This window comes from Lutra lutra, chromosome 12 (genome assembly GCF_902655055.1).
Source record: "Lutra lutra chromosome 12, mLutLut1.2, whole genome shotgun sequence".
NCBI lineage: Eukaryota > Metazoa > Chordata > Mammalia > Carnivora > Mustelidae > Lutra > Lutra lutra.
In genome coordinates this window covers 47,621,837-47,645,795 of record NC_062289.1, presented here as the reverse complement: position 1 = coordinate 47,645,795, position 23,959 = coordinate 47,621,837, and the positions used below count along the sequence as shown (strand labels likewise).

The 23,959-nt window shown below is 35.7% G+C and overlaps 1 protein-coding gene across 1 annotated transcript in view; it reads right to left on the bottom strand.

Annotated features, from left to right (window-relative positions):
• The window catches only part of OSBPL1A (oxysterol binding protein like 1A), a 237,375-nt gene that overhangs the window by 121,111 nt on the left and 92,305 nt on the right, over positions 1-23,959 (bottom strand). Inside the window, exons 12-15 of the mRNA XM_047696489.1 lie at positions 20,904-21,002; positions 19,618-19,740; positions 13,860-13,941; positions 3,989-4,095 (exon numbers count right to left, since the gene is read on the bottom strand). Of these exons, the coding sequence (XP_047552445.1) occupies positions 3,989-4,095; positions 13,860-13,941; positions 19,618-19,740; positions 20,904-21,002 (411 nt within the window). The remainder of the gene's footprint in view (positions 1-3,988; positions 4,096-13,859; positions 13,942-19,617; positions 19,741-20,903; positions 21,003-23,959) is intronic.

The following is a 23,959-nucleotide window of genomic DNA, read 5'->3' as shown; positions in this document are numbered from 1 at the left end:
GGTTATAGCTCTTGAGCAGTAAGGAAATTTAACACAGAAGCATAAAATATTTTATGAGTGAGCTTACACTAATTTTAAGCAAGTTCCTACTTCAGAAAAACTGGTTTGATTAATATCAAAGGGAGCTCGATGATACACAGAACAAGAAGGGGACCACTGATGCTAATGTGTGACATTTTAGCCACTTATGACACAGTAAGGTAAAATGCAGAAACAAAAATAATTCATGAAGCCAGTTTCTAGCCTTTAGAATTTTTTTTTTTTTTTAAATAGGCTCCACACCCAGCCATGAGGCTTGAACTCATGGCCCTGAGATTAAGAGCCCCATGCTCTACCAACTGAGCCAGCCAGGCACCCCATTAGCCTTTTGAATAGAACTCTCAAACAAGGTTAAATACAAATTATGGTATTCACAATCTCTAATGTCTCCCCTATATTATAAAAACACCTAATAAGTTTCCTTTTAGTAAATCAATCACAAGCTTTACAGCTTGCTTTATATTTTGCAGGTTTTTTTCAATAACACAGTGTTATTTACAAGTAAAATATGCCTACATAACGCACCCCATTTATAGAGGTCTATGGAAACCTTGAGTATCTGGGTCATATCAGAGCATCCCAAAATAAACAAAGAACACTCACATACCGTAGAAATAGAAAGCCCCAAATCCAGGCACTAAGGCCTGTCCTCATTGTAAACCCCTAAGTTTCTCATCCAGAGCCAGCTTGCTCTTACTGTGGACAGAATTTGACCAAGTCTGGTAATCTGGTTTTCTTTTTTCATAAACAACGTTAGAAAGGAGTAAACCAGAAGGGATCAGTATTCCACTGCTATAGACAGGCACACAGCCAAGCTAAAAATCAAGAGAAAAAAATTTTAAAACCCATGAAGAGCAAAGTGAATTCAAGAGCATTAGCAGGACTGGGCAATTTAGTCAAATTACAGAGTTCTATAAACATTATCCTCTGAAGGCATCTCGGCATTAAGAATCAGAGTAATTATGAACATACAACATGGACAAAAGGACAATGCTGAGGCCCCCAGAAAAGATAAAATTAAGTGTTAAAAATTCAGTATAAGATGTAAATGCATAACATTTAAAAGAACTGTCATCACAGGGGTGCCTGGTTGGCTCAGTGGGTTAAGCCTCTGCCTTTGGCTCGGGTCGTGATCTTGGGGTCCTGGGATTGAACCCTGTATTGGGCTCTCTGCTCGGCGGGAAGCCTGCTTCCCCCTCTCTCTGACTGCCTCTCTGTCTACTTGTGATCTTTCTCTTTGTCAAATAAATAAAATCTTAAAAAAAAAACTGTCATCACAAATATTAGAATAAAAATAGTTTTGTGGCAACAGGGGCTGGGATCACTTAGATCTACTGGATCCTCGTTACATACCAGGTAGCACACAAGGTTTTTTGCCAAGATGATCATACATACTTTTCAAAACACTCTTTTTTGGTTGATTGCCACTTTGAAAAGGTAATTGTATATGAAAACTGTGGCAAAGAGATTAAGGAGCAGAACATGGAATTAGACCCAGGTCTCTGAGTTCAAAGCTTATGACTGCTCTTTTAACAAGTTTCTAGATAGCAGAAATACAGTTTATGATTCCAGATAAATAAAGCATTACAATACCTAGTTATGCTGTGATGACCTCAAGTACACTATTAAATTCCTATGTTGTAGGTCTTGGCCATATGAAAAACTACCTTCAATGATGCCATTTGTCTTTTAAATACTTGGGGGCCCTTTCCATTGTCTACAATCCTATTTCCCAGAAAGAAATCCAAAGAACCTCACAGAATTGCTATTTTATAGCATTACTGGAAAAGAATCTTAAAGGTACTTTGCAAATTTGAAGCAATAAATGCCATTTCCTAAATGAGTACCGTGTGCCACACAGTTCTTATTCATCTATATACATTTGACCCCCACATCTGACACTGAGCTGTTTATACATTTTCATTTTACAGAAACTTGCCCATGGTTGGTTAGGAAAAAGACTTAAGATTTCAAAAAGGTCCATTAGACTTTCAGACCAGTGCCTGTTAATGACTTACAGTATGGTCTCCTTTATTTGAAAGATGGAAATACCAAGGTTCAGAGAACTTTAGTAGCCCTTTGACACTTGAATAATACATAGTAAGGACGAAAAAAACACAATCATTCTACAAACACTCAAATTTTCTTTAGATAATACCACCTCCTCCCAAAATGAGTTAAATAGCTAAAGACACAAAAGCTACAAAATGCCATCAGAGAAAAGGGGTCACAAGTGTTAATTAGATCGCATCCTATAGTAACTGTTGATTTTTACTCAAAAGGGCTTACTATGTATCAGGATCTATGCTAAGTATTTTGCTTACATTATGTTATTTAATCCTCACGACAGATTTAAAAGTCTGATTAGTCTAAACTTGAGGTTAATATACTCTTGCACATCTGGATTTTCAGAGAGGTAATTACCTAGAATATATTTTTTTGGTTTTGTTTTTGTTTTTAATATTGTATTTATTTATTTGACAGAGATCACAAGTAGGCAGAAAGGCAGGCAGAGAGAGATGGAGAAGCAGGCTCCCTGCTGAGTAGAGAGCCCCATGCGGGACTCGATCCCAGGATCCTGGGATCATGACCTGAGCTGAAGGCAGAGGCTTTAACCAAACACTGAGCCACCCAGGCGCCCCACCTAGACTATATTTTTAAGCAAACAGTTTAAAAATTAGCATAGGCTGGCTTTTCTCCAGAAATTAAATTGCTTCTAATCTAGAATTTACCTTGAAACAATACATAACTAAAACAGAGACATTATTGATACATTCATCAGGTACCACATAAGAGACATTAATGAGATTTAGTTTTATAATGTATTAAATATTACCTGAATTACTAGACACCACAATTTGTTCATTTCAGAAATGTTGAACAATGCTGTTTAGATTTATTTAGATCACTAAATCATGCCTCATTTAAATAACCTAGAATATGAAATCACCAAAAATAGAAATGCTGAGAGGGGATGCTTTCAAACAGTACTGGGAGAATTAACCATTTAAAATGTTTAATGAAAAATTATGTTTCCCTGTGATAGTTATTGAAAGACTTTCTGTAAGTTTGTTTTAAATGAATTTCAGATCACTCACATTTTTTTCTCCAAATAAAATATGGAATTTGTGGTGTACATAACAAAGCTGGTGTTTAAAAAATTTTTTATCTGAATTCACAGGGCTTCCACTGTAATCACAAGAAAATAAAATTTTAGATCTTTACATGTGAGAGAAACATACAAAACCATTTTCATCTTATTTTACCAAAACCTAATATCTAATTAAAAGGTACAAATAAATTGTAACCAGAATGAGAAATCTGGTGTCTTATTCTAAAAAGCTGAAGACTGAACATATATGGAGAATTTAACAAAACGGAAGAGAAAGCCTATGGCTGCTTAGCTTGCATTTAACATCATGAAGAAATTAAAACAAGAACCCTAGTGCAGACAACCAAAACACATCTTTACAACTTTTCAGTCCTCAGAAAAAGAATTATTAATGGATAAACTTACCACTCTTATTAATATTTAGAAAAGTGAATGGGAGAGAGCAAGATATTTAATCCACTGAGCTCAACTCACGTGGGTAAATATAATAGCTCTCTATTTTCTAAAGAAAAATATGTGTTTTTCATATAAAACCTTTGGTTTCCACAATATTTTCACAACACTCTTGTTGAAATGCCACAAGAACTCTGAGAAGAACTTTAAACCATGGTCGATAAATACAGCTGTATAAGTAAATTAGATTTGAACACAAGTTACATCGGAATCATCTGGCTTAATCAAGAATGAAGGAGTTCTAAATTTTAGTGAAAATCAACTCTTCATTTTCTTTATTAAGACTATTTTCTCCTACCTTTGGTCAATTTGAAAGCAGAGATTTATTGAATGATCCAGTATGTGACACTAAATTATTGAAAAATTAAATTACAAACTACCTACCCCTTCTTGTTTAGTGAAGAGATTAAGGCAATCACTCAAAGCTACACAAGTTTCTCTAGAAGCTTCAGAGACAACTTCAGCTTTCTGAAGAAATGATGGAAGCATGTCTATAAATAAAAATAAATAAAATTAGTGGGATTTTAAGACCACAAGCATTTTTAAATTACCTTTTTTTTTTTTTTTTTTTTTTAAGAAAATACCCACCATGGAGCTTGAACTCAGGACCCCCAAGATTAAGAGTTGCATGCTCTACCAACTGACCCAGTCAGGCACCACAGACATTTTTATGTCTACTGACTTCATGTTTCCTTCCAGCTGGCTGCCTTAAACAAAGCATATAGTATATTCCTTGAGCAATATTATTAGCACATACTGTATGCAGGGTGCATAAACTGGTACAGTAAAGATGAAGCCTTGTCCTAGGAAGGCCTATATCCTGCAAGGAGAAGAATCACAACTAAAAACAAACAAACAAAAATTATAGGGATAATGTAATGTTTAAGGAAAGCAGCTCATTAACATTTCCTTTCATGATAGTCTATGCTAGATAAGTAATTTTATTCAAAAGCCAAGTGCTAAAAAGAGCTAAAAATAATACTGTCGTTGACATGATGGCTAACCTATCTAAAGGTGGCATTAACACAACTTTCTCTAGTGCTTACTGGATAAATGTCTAGCATGGAATAGGTCTTTTCAGTCTTACGAATGTGTCCCTCTGGGGTCCAGTATCTTTCAGAATATAAATTGGGAACAAAGAAATAGAGTATCACCACCTTCTCCAGTTCCCTAAGGAAATCTTAATCCACTTACCCATTACAAAACAAAAACAAAAACCTACAACACCCAAAACAAAAGCTAGAATGCTGACAAGAGAAAACTGGCAAAATGCACACACATTTAAAAAGGAAGTAAAATGTCATAATCTGTCTAAATTAAGGCTGGAGAAATACTCATAGTTCATATAGTTTTGGACTTCGTGTTAATTATATAGTAATTATAGTAATTATAAAGTAAGATCCCGTAAATGTGTCTCTTCAATCAAACAAAAATAAGATTAAGAAAGCTTTTCATCTAAAAATAACTTAAAAGAAGAGAAACAAATATATACCACCCTCTGTCTTTTTTTTTTTTTTAAAGATTTTATTTATTTATTTGACAGAGAGAGATCACAAGTAGACGGAGAGGCAGGCAGAGAGAGAGAGAGAGGGAAGCAGGCTTCCTGCTGAGCAGAGAGCCGGACATGGGACTCGATCCCAGGACCCTGAGATCATGACCTGAGCCGAAGGCAGCGGCTTAACCCACTGAGCCACCCAGGCGCCCCCCACCCTCTGTCTTTTAAATAATCCTGATTCACTTAGAACAGGGCTCTTAAAACATGGTAAACAAGGTCAATAAGAAAAAGCAATCCAATCCAAATGCCAGCAATTTGCAATTATCAGGCCATAAAACAGTGGGTCTCTTCAAGAAACAAAACATTTTCAATGGGAAGTGAAAAGGAAAATAAAATCTATGAAGAACATGTAACAAATTATTTAGTCATTATTAGTCTTCATTCTTTTCTCTAATTTCCCACAATTTCTATAGGAATGTGATTCCAGCAAAGAAAAGTCCTTTTCTTTGAAAAATTACTTCTCAAAACTCGTTAGGCTAAGGGGGTTAACAAAAGGAAAAGGTCAGAGCAAATGAAGGTATGAACAACCTTTCATTATTATCTGGATATAAATACCAAATGTCATTTTATCATATTTTTCTTTTTATGGAATACAGTTTCCCAGTGTTAGCTATTCTTAACACCCAAACAATTGAAAACTACTATATCCTAAAATAAATTTGACTTTACATACTTTTTCATTTTGAATCTTTGATACACATTGTGAAGATTTATTCTTTACTTAGTTGCTAAATAGCAGAAAAGAATACCGTATGCCAGATGCCACAGGACTTAAATAGTACCTCAACAGATGTCTCACACAGAGTTGTGGACTGAGTACAGTGAGGGGATGTACCAAAATAATCAGGCACAGCCTCTCCCTTCCATAAATGCTCTGGGTAATCTAGTAATTTTCCAATTTTCATGGCACAAATGGTAAGAATATGGGAAAACAGTCATTCATGGATATATTTCTTTTATTAAATGCCATCACATGCTAACCACCTACAATTTTATGTTTTAGATATTTAATACTTTATATACTGTTGATTAGCATAAAACATTATGTGTCAAAATAAATTTGTATGAACGTCAAGATTTTAAGTAAAACTGATTCTAGAACCTTTTAAAAGATACTCCAAGAAACATATATTGACTTTTAAGAACCCATTATTGAGAGTGTGTCAAATTCTTTTGTCCAAAACAGAGTCAAAAGTTACCTAATTTCTCTGACAGTCTGGTCTTCAAGAATGATTCTGAAATTCACACCAAGTTGTGCAGGAGGTCTGCATGAGAACTGACCCTCTAGCGCTAGGGCTATGCATCGGGAGCCAGGCTTCATGTATGAGAATGTTTGCATATTGTTATTTAAAAAATAAAACCGCAAGGCTCCTAGAAAAGTTACCAACTGAGAATCACTGCAAATATATCTTAGCCATTTAGTATTTAGAGACCGAGTTGTAATGAACGAATGTAAAAAGGCTAGTATGTAACCCTATATTTGACCTATTATAAGAATTGGACACAATTTTGAAGAAAAATGTCATTTTTTGTACTATAAATATTTTTGAACTCAGGAAAGATGCTAGAAGATCTTATGCAAAAAGCTTAGAGACATATATAAAAAGCTCACAATCTGTCATTTTCATGATAACATGTACAATTTTTAATTGGGTATGTTTAAAACTATTGGGGAAATACTTATTTCCTGTTATAATGGCAAACTAAACCTACTACAGATGACCACCATTGTTCCCCTAATACGGAAACAGTGCACACTCATTAGCTGACATTTAAGACAGTCTATAAACTGAATCAGTTTCAGCCAGACTGTTTTCCTGGAAATACTTGTTTTCCTAGAAATACTCTTTTACTTCACTGCCTCCCAACCTTTTTTTTTTTTTTTTAAAGATTTTATTTATTTGACACAGAGAGAGAGAGAGAGAGGTCACAAGTAGGCAGAGAGGCAGGCCGAGAGGGAGAGGGAAGCAGGCGCCCCACTGAGCAGAGAGCCCCATGTGGGGCTCGATCCCAGGACCCTGAGATCATGACCTAAGCCGAAGGCAGAGGATTAACCCGCTGAGCCACCCAGGTGCCCCCCAACCTTTTTTTTTTTAAGACGCTTCCTCTTCCCTGAATATTGGGAATAATAATTATTCATATTCAGAAGTTTCTCCACATAAACCTCTTTTGTTCAAGGCCAAATTCAAATGCCATTCTCTTCGGTTTGGGGTTTTTTTGTTGTTGAAAAAACAGCAATGCCTCCATGTACCTAAGAGACATGGTCTAACCTGCATGCAAAGACTTTTTTTTTTTTTAAGATTTTATTTATTTATCAGAGACAGAGAGAGATCACAAGTAGGCAGAGAGGCAGGCAGAAGGAGAAGCAGGCTTCCCACTGAGCAGAGAGCCCAATGTGGGACTCAATCCCAGCACCCTGGGATCATGACCTGAGCCGAAGGCCGAGGCTTAACCCACTGAGCAACCCAGGCATCCCCAAAGATGCATTTTAAAAACAGACTTTTACACCTAATCGTAATTATATAAATGCCTCAAGAAAATGAGTAATCTCTCCTCCAAACAGGAGAAAAAGATATCTGCATATAAAAATCAACCAATCTTCTAAAAACTTTTACATAAAACTGTAATTTGAAAAAAAAAATAGGTCCCTATAGAAGAATAGAAATTTTGGCTATTCAAATTAAAATAAGTAGCATGAACAATCACCCACTGAACTACTACTACTAAACCATTCTGTCTATATCTATATACTCTGCACTAGCTGCAACGGAGAATATAAAGTTCAAAACGGCGTGTGTTAAGTGAGCTATAGTATGAGTTAAATGAAAAAAGGTATCAAGGATGTTTTAAGATGTAGACAGCAAATCATGCATTTAAAAACATTAAATAATTCAGAGAAAGGAATAATCATTATGGGATGGAGTAATGGGGTAGAGTCTGAGAAGAGCTGGAATTTGAGTTGGATCTTGAACAATATTTTTATTGCTAAATATAATGTGCAATAAAGCAAACAACCTAAAATATCTACAACTATTATTTTCAGATAGTATAGAAACCATCAGTCCTGAGAAGACTATAGCAGAACTGTGATCAAGGGGAACTCCAGAAAGGCAAGAGGCTCTGTCTGTATCCACCACTGGCTTCGTGGCCAACCCATGGCAGGTTCGGTGTAGAATCTATACACTAACTCGACAAAACAAATTTAGTACTTATTTCCAAGTTCAAAAGAAGGGATTTATAAATTTATAAGCTAGATAAGTAGGTCATTCATTTTATTCACTCAAAACTTACATAGTTGACCCCTGAACAACATGGAAGGTGGGGCAGCGACTGCTTTGCAATTCAAAATCCATATATAATCCTTGATCCCCCTGAAACCTAACTACTAAGCAAGCACCTACTGTTGACTGGAAGCCTTACAATAACAAATATTCTAGAGAAAAAGTGTTAAGAAAATCATAAGAAACAGGAATTATATTCACAGTACTGTGCTGTATTTATTTAAAAAAAAAAAGCCACATATAAGTGGACCCATACAGTTCAAACCCTTGTTGTTCAAGGATCAACTGTATATGTCAAGTGCCCATGGGTGCCATGCACTGTTAAGGTGCTGAAGACAACTGACAAAACAGAAATTCTTGCCTTGATGGAGTTTATATGCTAAAAGGAGAGGCAGACTATCAACCACTATGTGTACATATATAAATATGTATATTTATATAAATATATATAATATAAATATATATAAATATATAAATATATATATAAATATATATATAAATAAATATATAAATAAATATATAAATATATAAATATATATACATATATAAATATGTACACATAGTGGTTGATAGTGATACATATTATATATGTATTATATATATACACAGTAGTTGATATATTATAAATTTATCAAATTTCATTTTCTATATATTTTTATATATAATATATAGAAAATGAAATTTGGTAAATGACAGAGAAAAAACAAAGCAAGGTAGGGAAATAGCAAGTGTCGAGGGGAGTTGCAAGTTTGGACAGGATGATGTAAGGGTCCGGTCCTGAAAGGAACTGGCTGGCAAACTGAAGTGGCACCTGAAAACTTCTTGTAAAAAAGATGACACACAAGGTGGGGTAGAGGGGGGAGATAAGTGAACTAACAGACTGGCAATGCAGGACAGTTGCCACCCTGGAACAGAGAGGCAAAGGACAGGACAGTGTTGCTAAGGCCAGCAGAAGCTGGAATCACAGGTGGGGGGCTTCAGCCAAGGGCTGTTACACTCCACACAGCCCAGGTGGAGGGAGGGAGGGAAATGCCTGCCTGCTCTCACCCTCTCCACCAGTCCCCTGACAGGGTCTCCCTTTTGCTGAGTCCAATCAGAAATTTGAGCGCAAGTAAGCCCCAGTAATGGAGTTTGTAGTCTGTAGCCAGAAGGTTCTCTTTGAGTTAAGATCTGGGCAGGTGAGGATGTGAGTATCCTGGAGAAAAGACTTCCAGGCAGCGGGCCAGCTCAGCCCAGGCTGAGGCAGGAAAAAGTCCAGCCTCTCCGAGGAGCAGCCAGAAGGCCAGTGAGGCTGGAAGAGGAGCAACCAGGGGTAATTAGGAGATGAGAAGAGGGAAGCCAAATAGAAATGGAAGAGTTTGTGGGTCATTAGAAGGACTTTGTTTTTTATTCTTAGTGAGATAACGTGGAATCTACCAGATGTTTTGAGCAAAGAACATTATATGCTGATGTTTTAGAAGGGTCCTTGGGGCAGCAACTGGAAGGGCAAGGGTGGAATGTGAGGGGCCAGTTAGTTAGGAGGCTGTTTCAACCCTGTGTGAAAGACAATGATGGTCTGGGCCTCGGTGAGAACAGTGAAGGAGGCGGGAAGTGTGTTACTCAAAGCTGAGATTTTTGAGCAGAGTTTTAAGTAGGTTGAACAATGTGCTTTTCCTTTAAGATTTTTTTTTTAGTTTAAATAACTGAAATCATTCCAATTTCTTTAGCCAGGGATTCTCTATCTGCATTTAGTAACATGCAATAAAGTGTTATCCATTAAAGTTGGCATATAAGGTATATCCTTTTTAGAAAGTAATTTAGCAATGTAGCAATAGGTACACATATGTTAATATGCTTTCATCCATTAATTCCACTTCTAAGAATCTTATGGTTATAAAGTGATGTGATCAAATTTAAGTGTACAATACATTATTCATAACAGCCAAAAACTGGTTACTACATACAAGTAAATTTAGGGTTTTATGGAAGAACAGACTACTGGCCTTTAGGAAATCTTCAAAAAGTTGTATTAGTTTGGTTAATTTTCTTTGTGTTTGTAATCATGCCCTTGATAAGGATAAAATGGTAGAGGTTTTAGCACTGCATTCACTGAACCTTGAAGGACAGGTTTGTTGCCAATGCCAGATGCATAAATTTGGGCATTCATCCAAACAGAAATTAGGTTTAAGGAAATAAAGTACTATTTAAATAGAGGATATTTTGGACCAAAATAGAATGAATATAGATGGTCCCGGACTTAGAGTGGTTTGACTTAGAATTTTGAATGATGCTATGAACACAAAACAAGTTCGGTAGGAACCATATTTCAAATTCTGAATTTTGCTCTTTGTCTAGGTCAGCAGTATGCAGTATGAGGACATCTCGTGATGTGGGGCAGGAGCCACAGCTTCCAGTCAGCCACACCATCACCAAAGTAAACCACTGTTCTGTACTCAGACATTCTGTTTTCACTTTCAGTATAGGAGTTGATAAATTACACGACATTTAACACTTTAATATAAAACTGGCTTTGGGGGCACCTGGGTGGCTCAGCTGGTTAAGCGTCAGACTCTTGGTTCTGCCTCAGGTCTTTATCTCAGGGTCATGGGATCCAGCCCCACATCCGGCTCTGTGCTCACCATGGAGTCAGCTTGGGATTCTCTCCCTTTCCCTCACCCTCCCACTCTGTTCCTCTCCCCACCCCGCACACTTGTGCTCACAGGAGAGCACATGCTTGTGTGCTCTCCAAAATAAATAAATAAATACATACATACATACATACATTCTTTAAAAAAAAAATGGATGATTTTCCCCAACTGTTGGCTAATGGATGTGTACAGAGCATGTTTAAGGCAGGCTAGGCTAAGTTATGATGTTCTGTAGGTCAGATATATTAAATGCATTTTCGACTTATGAGATTTTCAATTTACAATGGGCTTATCAGGACATAACCCCATTATTAAGTTGAGGAATATCTGTAAGTGTAAATAAACTGAAAAATGCGTTTGTGATTGGGTTCTGACAGTTCTGAAATGACAAGATAAACAGTCTGTATTTTATTCTATAATTTCAAAGACCCATGAAACTTTTTTTTCCCCCAATGGGAAAAAATTTTATGATCAAAAAAGTACTATTCTAAAATTAATCTAGAAGGAATAATGCAGTATTTTCACAGAATCTGAGATGTAGGAGTTCCTAAAAAGCTTGGATTCCCTTTAGGGATGGAACGCATAGAGTCCCAGAAGGCAGGAAGACCACAGGAGAGGCTGTTGCAGTGACCTGGATTTGACGGGACACCGAGCCAAACCAGTATGGGAGAAGTTGGAATAAGACGTTAAGAGAGGAGTCTTCAAGTTCACATAATTTTGTATTACAATGTAAGACAACAATCACAGCCACAAGGTCTAGATTTTATCCAGGAACACTCTGGTTCTTCATTTTGAGAAGTTATCGGCAAACTGTGTAGATGGTATGGAGCAGGATGTGTATTTATCAGCTACTATCTATGAGCAACAAAACACATGTTGCAAGATTACTCTGCACAATCCCTCGTCATTAAGGTAACACAGTTATCTTCAACTCTTTAATTCCACTCACGAAATCATCTTAACCCCATTTACTATTTATATAATATGCAGATTAATCTATCTACACCTGCAGAAAACAATGTTTACAGTTGTTTGTGTATAAATCTATTGAATTTCATTGTAGATATATGAAATACCACTGTCAGATCATCATCAGACCTCTCAAAGTTTTCCAGAGGGCACTGTCTGAAATAGCTCTTTTGTAATATTGAATATTATGCGTATCTCTAAAAACGCAAACGATGCATACCATCATTATGAGTGACAGGTCATACAGATAATCTGAACAAAGATCTCACTCAAAGTTTAAAAAAAAAACACAAAACTTAATTTGGTTGTAGTTCTGATGTAATTTTTCTTTGTTCCATGTTAAAGGAATTAATTCTTATATTTCATCTAACTCTGGACATTTCCTACATCTTTTGAATGTCATTAGTATCTTTTTACCTTTTTTTTTAAGATTTTATTTATTTATTTGACAGACAGAGATCACAAGTAGGCAGAGAGGAAGGCAGAGAGAGAGGGGGAAGCAGGCTCCCAGCTGAACAGGGAGCCCGATGCGGGACTCAATCCCAGGACCCTAAGATCGTGACCCGAGCCGAAGGCAGAGACTTAACCCACTGAGCCACCCACGCGCCCCAGTATCTCTTCTTACTTTTGATGGTTCTTGAAGATGGTGTTTTAAAAGCACTTTGAGGGTCACAGGTGCGTAACACTAAGTATATTAAAAATCACTGAAGGGTATACTTCACGTGGATACATTTTAGATTGTGAATTATATCTAATGAAGCTGCTCTTATTTAAAAAGTTCACTGAGGATGAAGAGTACTAAGTAATATAATATTCCAGCCCACAATAATCAAAATGACTTAACTGCTATCCTTCTCAAAGCTATCATCGTTAATACAAATAAATGTTTATGGAACTGACAAAGGGATGCCCAAGGTCCATCTGGACAGATATAAAATACCTGTGTTCAGTTTATTCTAATATTAGCTTTTCTTTGCATTCCCTGGGCATATGTAAACTGAGAAGTCCATAGAGGGAAACTAGTTTGTGATTAAAACTGATAGTTAAACTCATAGACAACTGAATCAATTAAATTTCAGTGAAATTATTTACAAACCCATCATAGTTGAAATCTAAAGCAATGATGAAGAGTCTACAGTTTAAGAAACACAGTTTTTAATTTACAAAGTAATACTTTTTTCTAGCTATATAATTTTTTTATTGGATTTTTGATTTTGTATTATATGTTATTTTGATTTCTGGAATATTTATAGTCAACTCTTGATGATTCATAATCAGTGGAGACTGAAGAAATAAAAAGTTACCACTGAAAGGCAGATTAACATTAGACACTAAAGGTCATGTAGACATTCATAGAATCATAAAAGGCTAATACCTGAGAACAACCAACCCCTTCATTTACATATGGGGAAACAGGCTCAGAGAAGTTACACGTACTGTTCAAAGTAACAGCTGGTAAGTGGCAGAACAAGAATTCAAACCCAAGACAGTTTAAAATTCAAGTCTTCTGAATTCATAAGTAGGAGTCTCATTACGCAGGCAAAATGAATTTATAGGCCCAAAATGTTAACTTTAACTTTTTCTTTAAAGAATAAAATATTAATCTACAAACCAAGTCTCCCCCATGAGTAGAAATTTTAAGTAGCTTTTTAAAAACTGCTAAATAGTCTTATCCAACATAATTTTGAATTCAAAACTGAAAATTACCTACATGTATAGCAAACAAAACTACAAAGGATCAACATCTAGGATAACGGGTTGTGTTAAATAGCAGGTGTTATTTGGTAGTTAGACCCCCTTTTTTTTTTTTTTTTTTTTTTTACCTTTAGCCATGTCACACTCCTTAATCATTTTCAGAAAGGTAGAAATTTCCCTATCTAGTTTCTGTTGGCATGTCTGTGCTTTCTGGGAAAACAAAAACAAAAAGCGAAATTAAAACTTATTAATAAAGGATTTTTAAAGTACATATGCTTTACTGTTTCTTTCAAAACTTCTAGTTCATATGTTGATATACCACAATAATTAAGATACATCTTAACAGAGAGAAAAGCATGAGAGAAAATTTCCTTAGAAATTGAATATTGCATTTAATCAAATACAGATTTAAAAAATAAATCTTTCTAAATTGTAAATACATTCAACATTTGTCATGTACACAATATACAACTGGACTCACGGTTTCTGAGAACTCATTATTCCATATACATAGGAGTTAGATTTCTCCCAATTAATCCTTTTTGTAGACTTGATTAAATTCATTAGGGAATTATAAAATGCATTCCTTAAGAATATATTTTTTAAAAAAACTCGATGGTAATAGTATTTAGAAACCACAGCTGATTTTCGTTCAGCCATCTAAGTCCACATAAGCAGACCAGTAAGGGGATTTTCTTAGTAAATCAAAGCTTAATTTTAGATCCCCAGTGTTTAATGACACAAGTTCCATCCCATCTTAGTCAAGATTTAGAAGTCTAAAATGAAAAGTCAGGTAATCACATTGATTATATTAACAATGTAATTTTGATGTTAGTTTTACTTTCAAGAAGTAGGAAGAATAATCAAGAAAATTATCATTGGGAAGTCAGTTGGTTATGGCAATGAAAAATGTCTATTCTGATAACCTTGAGTCTAATATCAGAATCACATTGTTGTAGGCAGAGTACTGTTTATCCTTATGAATTCCCCGCTTTGTACTCCTAATCCCAACTGGCTCATCACTAAACATTTTTGCTCCTCCTAAATCAGTCCGACATGACAAAGGGCACAGGTAACCAGGCTTTTCTCCTTTTTCGCCTTATAAAATTTTCAGTGCTTATGATGCTCAGCTCCACCACAGCAGGATTATTCATGGTACCACATTAGTGACAGGAAATGTTCTCTTTAAAATCTACATTACTCTGTGTTGAGAGCTCTAACAACATAAAAAATATAATAATAATTATTTTTTTTTTGAAGAGGGAAGATACCTAACACTACACATTTTAAAACACCACGGAAAGGGAAATGGCGTCCTGGGTCACTTTTGCAGACACAGCCCATAAATATAGGTTGAAAGCAGAAAAGAGGTTGATCTGAAGGACCTGAAACAGGCATTGCAACCAAATGTATCACTTATGATTTATTAAAAGAAAATTGTCATTTCTACTCTATACATAGTTAATCCTCCTGCCCACATGCAAGTCGATGCTACCATCTTCTCTTTTCCTTTCTATGGTGAAAGTGAGCTGGATGCGTAAAAGCAAGCACTGGCTTCATCTCCTGAGAATCCGTAATGAACAGGCTAGGGCTCCTGGGGTAATAAAGACAAGAACGTTCTCCATAACATCACCCTCAAATACCTGAATCCTATTCCTCTTCCCTTAACATATTTACCTGAAGGACAGTTACAAAAGAGAGCTTCCTTGATGGAGGATTTACTTATTTTAATAAAAGGTAGGTATTAGGTCAGCTGGAGAAGATCTGAAATCTACACATTCTGCTTTATAATTAGGTATAATGTGTCTTCTCTTCTAAACAGTTGGTGTGGTTTTGAAGGTAAAATGAATGGAAAGAATACAAATGATATGTTCACATCCTCCAATTTGCTATAATTTCTCCCTTAGCAGCTACCGGTTATATTAGGTAAACCTAGAAATCTATTTAGAAAGGTTACTGTTCAGGAGTTCTTTGCAAAGCCCAGCATGGTGTCCCATTCTTAACTTCTAAGCCATTCACCTTATGTTAGGCATTGTTTTTAGGTTTTAATTTTTTTTTTTATTCCACATAAACAACTCTTAAGCAATGACCTAATGCCCAAGCATGACAATATTTTAAACCAAAGTTATCTGGGCACAGAACTCAAGAGCAGAGTGGCATCCACAGACTCAGGGCCTAGAGGGCAGAAGGCACCCAGGTGAGCAGCTGAGCACGTTCCCAACGCAGGCCTCCTGCTCCTACTTCTGCCCACCCAGATACTGGCTCTTGTGTTTAAGTTGATGTTAAACCACTTTATTATCCCTGGCCTAGAAAAACAGCTCAAATATGTATTATCAAGGGCTCAGGAGGACTGAATGGGGTAGGGGAGAGGTCATAAATTCCAGGCTATTTGCTACAACCCACATTTGGTTAATTAAGAACAGAAGCAGACTGCCTCTACTCAAGCAATTCAAAGGGACAAACTACAGATACAACATAGTGAATGAAAGAAGACAGGTTCCAATGAGCACATACAGTATGATTCCAATTCCACACAATTCTAGAACAGGCAAAGGTGATATCTATAAGGATAGAAAGCAGATCAGTGGTTGCTGGAGATAGAGGTGAAGTGCACTGCCAGGGAAGAGGCCCTAGGGAACTTTCTGAGGTGATGAAAATGTCTCTATCTTGAGAGAAGTGGTGGTTACAAAGGGTATATACATTTGTCAGAACATGTCAAACTTAAGACATAAAATGCATTCACTTTATTGTACAGAAACTTTTTAGAGAATATACTATAGAACTCTGATGACATTCCTCTTTGCAGAAAACAGCCAGGATTGTGAGTACTGGTGCCCCAAGGCTCACCTCCAAGGCTCCCTACCTCCAGCCAAATCCATCTCCCCTCAATCTAAGTCAATATGTAGCACATTCATTCTTCTTGGTACCTGGGGATCATTATGGCCCTCCTCTGTAATCTTCCTAATGTGCTATTTTGCAGTAGATATTTACACAAAATAAAAAAAAATTAAATGAAAGGATATAGAGAGAAAAAGGCAGTTCTCTCTCACCTATCAGTCGTAGAGTCCCTATTTCCCCCTTTACCAGCCTCAAAGCAACTACTGTTAATAATTTCTCATCTTGCCAGGGATGACCTAAGCCTACACAAATGTGTGTGTAAGACCCTGCTTCTTCTCCCAAATAGTAGCATATTAGATACATCATTTTCTACCTTGCCCTTTTCACTTAACCATAAATCTTAGATATATCAATATATATAAACCCATCTCATTCTTGTATTGAATGTACCAATCTTATATTTATCAGCCCTATAAATATAGGGCTGTACATGTTGATGTACATTCATCTTCCCGCACATTCATTTTAATAATAGGCATCATTTACCTTTAAATCAGGAAAGTATGATATCACTTTCTCATGACTAAAATTTAGCATCTTCTGCTCATTAAATCCTTTTAACAGACTTCAGATCCTATAGAATCAAGATATCATCAAGAAATGAAACCCTCACTTTCCTTGTGCCACCCTGAATCTAAGAGCCTATCCCAGTTGTCCCATAGTATGCTCTACAACGACAGAAGCATTCTACACTATACTGTCCAAAGTGGTAGCCACATGTGACTACTGAGCATTTGAACTGTGTTCAGTTAAAAGGAGCTGAATTTTTAATTCTATGTCTGAATAGCCAAATGTGTCTACTAGCTATCGTATTGGGCAGCATTTCTACACCAACACTGTGCTTGAATTTGTCTTCCTAATTTTATATTTGAAATGTTTTCAAGTTGTCATTAAGGCAACAACCATAAGGCCAGTATTTCTATGGTTTGTCTTATACTTTTCTCTCTGGAGACCTAACCTCAGGGCAGTGACAGAGAGATAAGCGAAAAGCCATTTTCCATTTTTGGAGGTCCTCGTTTTGGGTGGAGATAAGATGAGACCAAAAACATCATATAACCTGGCCACTTTTTTCAGTGTGGACATTCCCCCCCCCCCCCCCCCCCGTAATGTCTTGTCCAAAACCATGCTGAGGAAATAAGGTTAGTTTTACGCCAATTCAGATGGTTTTAGAGTATTCTAACCCTAGAGTTCCTAATTCCCTTTAGAAAGTCTATAAACATCTAGAATAGGTTTCATTTCACAAATAGGTCCCAGAATATCCTTACAATTTAAGAATCCAATGATCAAAGGCATTCTGGAGCCAGTCTACCACAAGCTACAATTTAACATACTTCACAGCTCATTTCAGATTTTAACCTATTTTTGGACCAAACTTCAGGAGTTGAGACAGAGTCAAGATTCACAGAATTAGCATTCAAATTCTGTTGGACAGAAACATGTTTATAACCTACAAAACATGAAAGTGCTAAACACTGCTGTAACTCTCCCCGACTTCAGGTGCTATAAAAATCTAGAAGTTGCAAAAAATTAATGGTTTTAAAGTTAACATAAGAGCATGATATTCAAGTGAATAAAATAAAAGGTACAGTTGAAGTTGATAACATGAAAAACTGAAAACTATACCAAAGAAACATTTTTTTCAAAAAAAACTTTAATGATATATGACTTAGTATGCTTTTATTTTACCTGTAGCTTCCATTAACAATGTCTTAAAATTACCATAATAATCCTAGGAAAGATTGGTATGCTTTCTAAGTCCTTCTACGTTTTATCATTTACCTTATTTTGAGGATAAATAGGAAAGGACTTCTTTTCATAGAGGGAATACTGACTAAAAGTTGAAATATTTAGCAGTTTCGGGTTTTTTTTTTTTCACTTGTTTAACATGATTCTGGCTGCAGATATGTAAACTTTATTTACCCAAACAGTTTTAATGTTATTTAGATGCTCTGGTGGATGTTATTTTTGCAAAGTTCACAGATCTGAAAATTATGTTTATGATTGTCACTCTATACATTAAAAAAACAAAACAGAAGTAGCACTGGTAAAGCAAATGTCAATAAATTCTGGCAATGTCTTCAACCAAACATGGAAGAGCTCAAGTTTTTTAATGTACCATCATAAAATAGGATTAGGGATCGAAAGATCCAAAATCTCTACGTTTACAGGTCTTTAAGTCAATAAAACTCCCTAGGCATTAGCAAACTTAACCTCATTAAAGCTGTTGATGTGAAAACATTCAAATCCTGCAACCACTTCATTTAGTTAGGAAAAAAAAAAGAGATTAAATTTAGTAGGCAAATTGATATGTTCTGACATAATTATTTAGATTGAAACTCCATCATCCATCAACCTTTTGTAGTTTTAATTCTTCCAAACCCCGTTCCCATTTAAAAGACACAGCCAGTAAACTGATGTCCAGATTTAAAAACAAAAAACAAAGAAACAAAGAAACCTATTTCATTTCAATAACACCATACTGGTATTTCTCTATGGCTAAGGCTTTGACATCACTTCAGATAAAGGCCTGTCCTTTTATTACTGATGCTTTATCTTACCTCTAATCAATGAAGTTACAGATTACAAGTGGTTTTAAATGAAACTACCAGCCAGGATAGGTATCACTATGGTTGCATTATTTCAACTCTGAAATATGCAGTGAAGTCATAAAGGGCAGCAAGTCAAGCTCTGCAAGCTCCCCCTACTGGTGGCAGTTTTCAAACAGAATGACAATCTGATTACAGCAATGAAAACGTCTTAACCAAAAAAGATATATTTGGGCATAGGATCCTATCTTTACAGCATTATCTACAGAGACCTTTGACAGTATCGTCATAACAGACACTATAAATAGAATAAAATATTACTGGACAAAGAGCATCATCATCTCCATTGTCAGATTTCTTAATTTCAAAATCTCACATTTGAAAAAAAAAAATTCTTGGTGACAGAGTTAGCTATAAAAGTCAAGTTTGGTTTTTCCATTACCTCTAAGGATTCCTTCAAGTCTACAGCTGAAATTGCATCTTCCTCTTCGTCATCACTCAGCTGGTCCTGGGAACAGTAGTGAGTGCTATAAGCAGAATGATCTTCTATTGCTTCCAGCCAGTCCTGAAATAATCCAAGAATTGAAATAAAAGTGAAATGCATTTTTACTCAAAAAAGAGAGAATATGCCAATGATTTAGAAAGTTAAAATTTACGTGGAGAAAATATTACCGATTCAAAAAAATAAAAGAAACCCAAACCAACCAACAACAAAAGAATGATGCAGGTCTCTTGTCCATGACATTTCTGGATTTAAAAAACTTCCTAATACTTTAAAAAACATCATCTATAAGTTTACATACTTAATACTATTAAGATACACATTATAAAAGCTGAGTAAAGGGTGGAAATTTTTTCACTTAAAATTATAGACTTTCCACACTGTTGGATATGCTACTGTATACTAATATGTCCAGAAATACAGTTTTACTAACTTGTAATCGAGTTATAAGAAAGCCAACAATTGCCTTGATGCTTTAGCTTTTACTAATGTTTTTAAAATATCAGTGATTCCACAAAAAGAATTATTTTCCCTAAAAATATCTGTGTTACTTCTCATTTCTTACAGCATTACTCAAGGTCAAATTTTACCACTTTATGATATGGTCAGAGAGTCAGGATTTAGATCATTTAGGGTTCTTTGCAGGGCCAAAGTTAACCACTTTGGAAATAGATTCTTTTAACCCCTTACATAATTTACAAAAAACAAGACAGTTTCTACAAATATCCCTTTGATCTAAAGGAATATGGAGTGTCCATTAAAAAACTGCACTATGAATTTCTGTCACATCAATCCCAATTTGCTTGTTTGTTGCTGTTGTTCAATTTACCACAAAGGAAGGCTGAAGCTATATTGTAATAAATCAGAACATCTAAGCTGAAGCGGGGTTTTGTCACTTGTAAGCTGCGTGACCTTGAGAGAGCACTTCAATCTCACTGGCTTCAGTTTCTACACCTATAAATTAAGAGGCAGACTACATAATCATTCAGGACTTTTTTCTGAAAATGATTCACAAAATCAAATTAATAAAGATAATTATGAACAGAAAAAATCTGCAGGTACATGTTGATAAAGAAATTAATACATAAGCCAAATTTCAAGCTTCATATAATCGCCCCCATTAAAAAGGTACAGTCAACAAAATTTTAGATATTATTGAATTGATCTTATATTCTTTGTTTTTAAATGTTAAGTTCTATGAAAGATAAATGAATCCATAAAATTACCTCTCTTGACTGTTGAAGACTATTCTTAGGAACCCTGAAGCCATGAATAGTGTCATCAAAGCATTTAATAAAGAAGAGGCAGCTATCGGTAGATTTTACCTTGGATATAAAGAAGTCAGTAAGACAATATCATTCATGCACATAAAATAGGATATATGTATGTGTGTATGTGTGTGTGTATATATATATATATAATAGTATATATAATACATAACAGTATTAACATAATTATACCCAATTGAACAATATTTAAAATACCAAATGGTAAAAACTGGAGGAAAAATTGATGCACTGGGGATATCACATGCATTGCAGCTTATCTTTAATAACATCTGGCTTTCATATTCATAGTTACTCATTTCTATTTGAATAGTCAAAATATAGTCCTAATTGAATAGTCGATTAGGTAAACAGTCCTAATTGAATAGTCAATTAGGTATGTAGTTTTGTCCTTTATATTTAATAACTTAGCATGCACTTGGGCTAAAAAATTCTTTAAATACAAGAGCCCCAATTTCTTGTTCATACCATTCTCCTGAACGTTTTGAGCTGAATGTACAAAATATCTGAACTGAGTGTAAAAGAGTAAGTACATATGAAATTGGTAAGGAAGGGGGAAAGGAAAAGAAGATAAAAAATTATGTTTCATTGAAACATATGTTTGGAAAGTGAGGGGATTTAAGAATGGAAAAAGATAGGGGTGCCTAGGTAGCTCAGTCGGTTAAGTGGCTGCCTTTGGCTCAGATCATAATCTTAGGGTCCTGAGATTAAGCCCCACATTGGGCTCCCTGCTCTGTGGGGAGTCTGCTTCTCCCTCTCCCTCTGGTGTTCCCCCTGCTTGTGCTCCCTTGCTCACCACTCTCTCTCTAATAAAGTCTTAAAAAAAAAAAAAAAAGGAATGGAAAAAGATAGACTTCTATTTCCAGACCCTACAAGAGTTCCACCCTCTTCCTTGCAGAAAACAACTATAAAAAGCAACTGCCCAGGATGGGGGTGGGTGCTGGGGGTGCTGCATCAGTTGGGTGTCCGACTTTTGATTTCAGCTTGGGTTGTGATCTTGGGGTTGTGAGAGTGAGCTCTGTGCTGGGCATGGCGTCTACTTGAGATTCTTTCTGTCCCTCTGCCCCTCCCCTGCTTATGCACGCTGGAACTCTCTCTCAAAATGGATAATAAAATCTTAAAAAAAAAAAAAAAAAAAAAAAGCAACTGCCTGACGGAACTGGAGAGTGAACAAAAGTTGACAGACTCAGATAGGGAATACTCTTGGAGGAAAGGAAATAACTATGCAAATAAGTTCCCACCCCAAGGTTTTTCAGCTGGGACATACCGTCCACAGGGGGACACAAGCAGCACGGGCACACGTGGAAATATCTACAGTCTGTCTTTGAGAATTAATAAGGAAAAGCCAGGGAGGCAGAAATACTAAAGAAAGTGGTAGTAATCCTCCAGGGAAAAAAAGAAGAGATCCCCAAACTGCCTGTTCACATGTCTAATTGATGCTGAGAAAGGATGCAAAACAGTCTCTTAAATACAACCTCTCTAAATGCAGACCAGAGCTGCCACCCAAAAAAGAGTTTACAACCTAAACCCAGTCAAGAAAATGACCTGCTAAAACAGTGGAAATAACATTTAGCAGAGAAAAATAACAGAACCCAGAATCCCCAGAACTTAACATTTCATAATATTAAGGATACAATCCAAAATTACCTGATACGTGAAGAAGAAAGTGGAACATATTCTCAAAAGAAGTCTAATTAAAGGCAAAATTTTCAGAATGGTTAATAGGGACCCAAATATATACTATCTACACAGACAGAAAATAAAGATATATAGGTTAAAAGGAAATGGGAGAGAAAAAGAGATACTATGCAAACAGTGAGCATAAGGCCTGAGTGCTTAGGTAATATTGGGCAAAATGGATTTCAAAAGTAAATATCCTACAGGAGATAAAGAGGGCCACCATATAATAATAAAAGGGTCAATTATTCAGAAGACAAGATCATTGGTATGTATGTGCTCAATAAAACTGAGAAATGAACAATTCCACAAGCATAGTTGGTTATTTTGATACCCCTCTCAGCAACTGATATAATTAGCCAAAAATCAGCAAAACACAGATCTGAACAGTACTATCAACCACCATGACTGGATATTTATAGGACTCTAAACCTAGCAGTAGCAAAATACACATTATTTTTAAATGCATTTACTGGGATAATCCACTCATAGAGCCATTAAGCAAGTCTCAGTACATCTGAAAAGACAGAAATCATAAAGGACACATTCAATGACCAAAATGAAATTAAATTATAAATCAAACAGATCATAAACATCCCAATCACTTAGAAGAACACTTCCAATTACTTGAAAATTAGTATATGTGCTGCCGAAGCGAGCACAATTACTTGAAAATTAAATATTCATTGGTTCAAAGATAAGATTTCTATGAATAGAAATTTTTTTTTGAAGATTTTATTTATTTATTTGACAGAGATCACAACTAGGCAGAGAGGCAGGCAGAGAGAGAGGAGGAAGCAGGCTCCCTGCTGAGCAGAGAGCCTGACTCCGGGCTCAATCCCAGGACCCTGGGATTATGACCTGAACCAAAGGCAGAGGCCCCAACCTACTGAGCCACCCAGGTCCCCCTTAATAGAAATTCTACTAATTTCTAATAGAAATTAGACAAAATTTTTAACTACTAATGAAAGCATACCAAAATTAGCCACATGAAACTAAAACGGTTACAAAGATAAAAGTATAGCTTTAAATGGCTATATTACTAAAGAAAATAGACCTTAATCAATAATCCAACCTTTGACCTTGAGAAACTATTAATTAAAACGAATTAAACCTGAAGCATAGAGAAATTTCTTAAAAAGAACAAAAAAATCAAAAGAAAACAGAAAACCAAAAGTTCCAAAAAAAAAAAAAAAAATCAAGAAATAGTTCTTTGGAGAGATCAATAAAATTGATAAACTGCTAGCCAGATTAATCTAGGGAAGAAAAAAGACACAAATTATTAATATAAAAAAATGAAAGAGAGCACAGCACTACCT